Source organism: Somniosus microcephalus, chromosome 15, assembly GCF_052327205.1.
Source record: "Somniosus microcephalus isolate GS21.2 chromosome 15, FLI_Smic_1.0, whole genome shotgun sequence".
Classification (NCBI taxonomy): Eukaryota; Metazoa; Chordata; class Chondrichthyes; order Squaliformes; family Somniosidae; genus Somniosus; species Somniosus microcephalus.
The window spans coordinates 6,590,252-6,596,537 of NC_141001.1; the positions used below are offsets into that span (position 1 = coordinate 6,590,252).

A 6,286-nucleotide genomic window follows, 5' to 3' on the forward strand; every position below is an offset into this window, starting at 1 on the left:
CCCCGCTCACTCTCTCCCCCTCCCTCCCCCGCTCACTCTCTCCCCCTCCCTCCCCGCTCACTCTCTCCCCCTCCCTCCCCCGCTCACTCTCCCCCTCCCTCCCCCGCTCGCCCTCTCCCCCTCCCTCGCCCTCTCCCCCCCTCCCTCGCCCTCACTCCCTCGCCCTCTCCCCCTCACTCCCTCGCCCTCACTCCCTCGCCCTCTCCCCCTCCCCCTCGCCCCCTCCCTCCCTCGCCCCCTCCCTCCCCCTCTCGCCCTCCCCCTCCCTCGCCCTCCCTCGCCTCCCCCCTCGCCCTCCCCCCTCGCCCTCCTCGCTCCCCCCCTCTCCCTCCCTCGCCCTCTCCCCCTCGCCCTCCCCCCCTCGCCCTCTCCCCCCCTCCCTCCCCCTCGCCCCCTCCTCGCCCTCTCCCCCTCCCTCCCTCGCTCGCTCTCTCCCTCCCTCGCTCCCCCTCCCTCCCTCGCCCTCTCCCTCCCTCACTCGCCCTCTCCCCCTCGCCCTCTCCCTCCCTCACTCGCCCTCTCCCCCTCGCCCTCTCTCACTCCCTCCCTCCCTCACTCGCTCCCTCCCTCCCTCACTCGCTCCCTCCCTCCCTCACTCTCCCCCCCTCCCTCCTCGCCCTCTCCCTCCCTCACTCTCCCCCCCTCGCCCTCTCCCACTCCCTCGCCCCCCCTCCCTCGCCCTCTCCCCCCCTCGCCCTCACTCCCTCGCCCTCTCCCCCTCCCTCCCCCTCACTCCCTCGCCCTCTCCCCCTCCCTCCCCCTCACTCCCTCGCCCTCTCCCCCCCCTCCCTCCCTCGCCCTCCCCCTCGCCCTCTCCCCCTCGCCCTCTCCCCCCCTCCCTCCCTCGCCCTCTCCCCCCTCGCCCTCTCCCCCCCCCCCCCTCCCTCGCTCGCTCTCTCCCCCCCTCCCTCCCTCGCCCTCTCCCCCCTCGCCCTCTCCCCCCCCCCCCCTCCCTCGCTCGCTCTCTCCCTCCCTCGCTCCCCCCCCTCCCTCTCTCCCCCTCTCCCTCCCTCACTCTCCCCCCCTCGCCCTCTCCCCCTCCCTCGCCCTCTCCCCCCCCTCGCCCTCACTCCCTCTCCCCCTCCTTCGCCCCCTCCCTCCCTCACTCCCTCTCCCCCCTCGCCCTCTCCCCCTCCCTCCCTCGCCCCCTCCCTCGCCCCCCCTCCCTCGCCCTCTCCCCCCCTCGCCCTCACTCCCTCGCCCTCTCCCCCTCCCTCCCCCTCACTCCCTCGCCCTCTCCCCCTCCCTCCCCCTCACTCCCTCGCCCTCTCCCCCCCCTCGCCCTCCCCCTCGCCCTCTCCCCCTCGCCCTCTCCCCCCCTCCCTCCCTCGCCCTCTCCCCCCTCGCCTCTCCCCCCCCCCTCCCTCGCTCGCTCTCTCCCCCCCTCCCTCCCTCGCCCTCTCCCCCCTCGCCCTCTCCCCCCCCCCCCTCCCTCGCTCTCTCCCTCCCTCGCTCCCCCCCCTCCCTCTCTCCCCCTCTCCCTCCCTCACTCTCCCCCCCTCGCCCTCTCCCCCTCCCTCGCCCTCTCCCCCCCCTCGCCCTCACTCCCTCTCCCCCTCCTTCGCCCCCTCCCTCCCTCACTCCCTCTCCCCCCTCGCCCTCTCCCCCTCCCTCCCTCGCCCCCTCCCTCCCTCGCCCTCTCCCCCTCCCTCCCTCCCTCCCTCTCCCCCGCCCTCTCCCCCTCCCCCTCTCTCTCCCTCCCTCCCTCCCTCGCCCTCTCCCCCTCGCCCTCTCCCCCTCGCCCTCCCTCGCTCCCCCTCGCCCTCGCCCCCTCCCTCCCTCGCTCTCCCTCCCTCCCTCGCCCTCCCTCTCCCTCCCTCCCTCACCCCCTCCCTCCCTCACTCTCCCCCCCTCCCTCGCCCTCTCCCTCCCTCACTCACTCTCCCCCCCTCCCTCCCCCCCTCGCCCTCTCCCCCTCCCTCCCTCTCCCCCTCGCCCACTCCCTCCCTCGCCCTCCCCCCCTCGCCCTCCCTCGCTCCCCCTCCCGCCCTCGCCCTCCCCCCTCGCCCTCGCCCTCCCCCCCTCGCCCTCTCCCTCCCTCGCTCCCCCGCCCTCTCCCCCCCTCACTCTCCCCCCCTCGCCCTCTCCCTCCCTCGCTCCCCCGCCCTCTCCCCCCCTCACTCTCCCCCCCTCCCTCCCTCTCTCTCTCCCCCCCTCCCTCCCTCTCTCGCCCTCCCCCCCTCCCTCCCTCCCTCTCCCTCCCTCGCCCTCTCCCTCCCTCACTCTCCCCCCCCTCCCTCCCTCCCTCTCCCCCTCACCCTCCCTCCCTCTCTCTCCCTCCCTCACCCTCTCTCACCCTCTTTCCCCCTCCCTCACCCTCTCTCCCTCCCTCCCTCACCCTCTCTCACCCTCTCTCCCTCCCTCATCCCCTCCCTCACCCTCTCTCCCTCCCTCACCCCCTCCCTCACCCTCTCTCCCTCCCTCACCCCCTCCCTCACCCTCTCTCCCTCCCTCCTCCCTCACCCTCTCTCCCTCTCCTCCTCCCTCACCCTCTCCTCCTCCCTCACCCTCTCTCCCTCTCCTTCCCTCCCTCACCCTCTCTCCCTCTCCTTCCCTCCCTCACCCTCTCTCCCCCTCCCTCACCCCCTCCCCCTCCCCCACCCTCTCTCCCCCCCCTCCCCCTCCCCCACCCTCTCTCCCCCCCCTCCCCCACCCTCTCTCCCCCCCCTCCCCCACCCTCTCTCCCCCCCTCCCCCACCCTCTCTCCCCCCCCCCCTCCCCCACCCTCTCTCCCCCCCCCCCTCCCCCACCCTCTCTCCCCCCCCTCCCCCACCCTCTCTCCCCCCCCTCCCTCACCCTCTCTCCCCCCCCCTCCCCCACCCTCTCTCCCCCCCCTCCCCCACCCTCTCTCCCCCCCCTCCCCCACCCTCTCTCCCCCCCTCCCCCACCCTCTCTCCCCCCTCTCTCCCCCCCCCTCCCCCACCCTCTCTCCCCCCCCCCTCCCCCACCCTCTCTCCCCCCCCCCTCCCCCACCCTCTCTCCCCCCCTCCCCCTCCCCCACCCTCTCTCCCCCCCCTCCCTCACCCTCTCTCCCCCCCCTCCCTCACCCTCTCTCCCCCCCCTCCCCCACCCTCTCTCCTCCCCCTCCCCCACCCTCTCTCCCCCCCCTCCCCCACACCCTCTCTCCCCCCCCTCCCCCACCCTCTCTCCCCCCCCTCCCCCACCCTCTCTCCCCCCCCTCCCCCACCCTCTCTCCCCCCCCTCCCCCACCCCTCTCTCCCCCCCCTCCCTCACCCTCTCTCCCCCCCTCCCTCACCCTCCCTCCCCTCCCTCTCTCCCCCCTCCCTCACCCTCTCTCCCCCCCTCCCTCACCCTCTCTCCCCCTCTCTCCCCCCCTCCCTCACCCACCCTCTCTCCCTCCCTCACACCCTCTCTCCCTCTCTCTCACCCCCTCCCTCACCCTCTCTCCCCCCCTCCCTCTCTCACCCTCCCTCTCTCACCCTCCCTATCTCACCCTCCCCTCCCTCTCTCACCCTCCCCTCCCTCTCTCACCCTCCCCTCCCTCTCTCACCCTCCCCTCCCTCTCTCACTCACTCTCTCTCTCTCTATCCTCTCTCACTCTCTCTCTATCCTCTCTCACTCTCTCTCTATCCTCTCTCACTCTCTCTCTATCCTCTATACTCTAACTCTATCTCTCTCTCACACACTCTCTCTATCCTCTCTCTATCTCCCTCCCTCTCTCTCACCTCCACTTCATCCCACACCGATCTGTCGTTCAGAGACGCCATGTTTTCTGCCCACATCCAGCGCTCGGCTCCGGGACGCACTTTCACCGCCGCGCTGACCCTGGGGATCGCCGCCGGTTGCGCCCAGAAACTGTGGCTGCCGACCGGCACTCCTCGCCCCAGCCCGGCCACCGCCACATCCATATTAACCCGCTCATCCCGGCCTGTACCGAATCTGCGGGCAATCCGTGAACATTTTTACCTCAGCGGATCACGTGCTGCCAGAAACTGCTGAGTGTTGTTGCTGCCGCCATGTTGGTGCGGGGCACGGGCCGCCATGTTGGTGCGGGGCACGGGCCGCCATGTTGGTGCGGATCGGGGGCCGCCATGTTGGTGCGGGGCGGGGGCCGCCATGTTGGTGCGGATCGGGGGCCGCCATGTTGGTGCGGGGCACGGGCCGCCATGTTGGTGAGGGACGGGGGCCGCCATGTTGGTGCGGGGCACGGGCCGCCATGTTGGTGAGGGACGGGGGCCGCCATGTTGGTGCGGGGCACGGGCCGCCATGTTGGTGCGGGGCACGGGCCGCCATGTTGGTGCGGATCAGGGGCCGCCATGTTGGTGCGGGGCGGGGGCCGCCATGTTGGTGCGGGGCACGGGCCGCCATGTTGGTGCGGATCAGGGGCCGCCATGTTGGTGCGGGGCGGGGGCCACCATGTTGGTGCGGGGCGGGGGCGCAGAGCAGGCCGGTTGTCAATCAGACAAGCCCAAGGGGAGCCCTGCTAAAGATGGACGAAGGGCTTTTTATCGCGTCCCAAAACACCTCCAGACGAATGAAGGACTTTTGAAGCGTTGTCTTAAAGAGAGAGAGAGAGAGGCGGAGAGATTTAGGCAGGGAATTCCAGAGCTTAGAGCCCAGGCAGCAGAAGGCACGGCCACCAAAGGTTCACAGAAACCCCACAGTGCAGATAGAGGCCATTTCGGCCCATCGAGCCTGCACCGACACATATCCCACACTATCCCCGTAACCCCATGTATTTAATCCCCCTAACACTAAGGGTCAATTTATCATGGCCAATCAACCTAACCTGCACATCTTTGGACTGTGGGAGGAAACCGGAGCACCCGGAGGAAACCCACGCAAACACGGGGAGAATGTGCAATTATAATCAGGGATCCTCAAGAGGGCAGAATTGGAGGAGCGCAGATATCTCGGGGGGTTGTGGGGTTGAAGGAGGTTACAGAGATAGGGAGGGAAGAGCGAGGCCATGGAGGGATTTGAAAACAAGGATGAGAATTTTGAAATCGAGGCGTTGTTTAAGCGGGAGCCAATGTGGGTCAGCGAGCACAGGGGCGATGGGTGAACGGGTTAGGAAACCGGCAGCCGAGTTTTGGATGACTTCAAGTTTACAGAGGGTAGAATGTGGGCGGCCAGCCAGGAGTGCTTTGGAATAGTCAAGTCTAGAGGTAATGGATGAGGGTTTCAGCAGCGGATGAGCTGAGGCAAGGACGGCGACGGGTGATGTTACGGAGGTGGAAATAGGCAGTTTTAGTTATGCTGCGGATATATGGTCGGAAGCTCAGTTCGGGGTCCAATATGACACCCTGGTTGCGAACAGTGTGGTTCAGCCTCAGACAGATGTTAGGGAGAGGGATGGAGTCAGAGGCTAGGGAACGGAGTTTGTGGCGGGGACCGAAAACAATGGCTTCGGTATTCCCAATATTTAGTTGGAGAACATTTCTGCTCATCCAGTACTGGGTGTCAGACAAGCAGTGTGACAATTTAACCGTGGAGGGGTCGAGTGAAGTGGTGGTGAGGTAGAGCTGAGTGTCATCAGCGAACATGTGGAAACTGATGCCGTGTTTTCGGATGATGTCGCCAGGGGGCAACATGTAGATGAGAAATAGGAGGGGGCCAAGGATAGATCCTCGGGGTACACCAGAGATAATGATGTGGGAGCGGGAAGAGAAGCCATTGCAGGTGATTCACTGGTTACGATTAGATAGATAAGAAAGGAACCAGGCGAGTGCAGTCCCACCCAGCTGGACCACGGTGGAGAGGCGTTGGAGAAGGATGGAGTGGTCAACCGTGTGAAAGGCTGCAGACAAGTCAAGAAGGACGAGGAGGGATAGTTTACCTTTGTCACAGTCACAAAGGATGTCATTTGTGACTTTGATGAGAGCTGTTTCGGTACTGTGGCGGGGCGGAAACCTAATTGGAAGGATTCAAACATGGAGTTGCGGGAAAGATGGGCACGGATTTTGGAGGCGAGACACGTTCAAGGACGTTGGAGAGGAAAGGGAGGTTGGAAATGGGGCGGTAGTTTGCAAGGATGGAGGGGTCAAGAGTTGTTTTTTGAGGAGAGGTGTGATGGTGGCAGATTCAAGGGAGAGGGGGACAGTACCTGAGGAGAGAGAACCGTTAACAATATCAGTTAACATGGGAACCAGAATGGTCAGCAGTTTGGTGGGTATAGGGTCTGAAGAACAAGATGAGCGCAGAGAGGTCATGAGGGGAGATTGGAGAGAAACTGGAGAAAGATGCGAGTTCAGGGCTAGGGCAGGGGGGAATCTTAGAGGAAGTTTGGCCCGGTGGGTTAGGGGAAGGAAGGGAAGTGGCAGAG

At 67.0% G+C, this 6,286-nt stretch overlaps 1 protein-coding gene across 1 annotated transcript in view; it reads right to left on the reverse strand.

The window, feature by feature from the left end:
* psmc3 (proteasome 26S subunit, ATPase 3) overlaps nt 1-3,889 on the reverse strand; it is a 26,680-nt gene extending 22,791 nt beyond the window's left edge. The window contains exon 1 of the mRNA XM_086007476.1: nt 3,687-3,889. Within this exon, the coding sequence (XP_085863602.1) occupies nt 3,687-3,869 (183 nt within the window). The 5' untranslated portion in view covers nt 3,870-3,889. The remainder of the gene's footprint in view (nt 1-3,686) is intronic.
* Between the last annotated feature and the right edge of the window lie 2,397 nt (nt 3,890-6,286).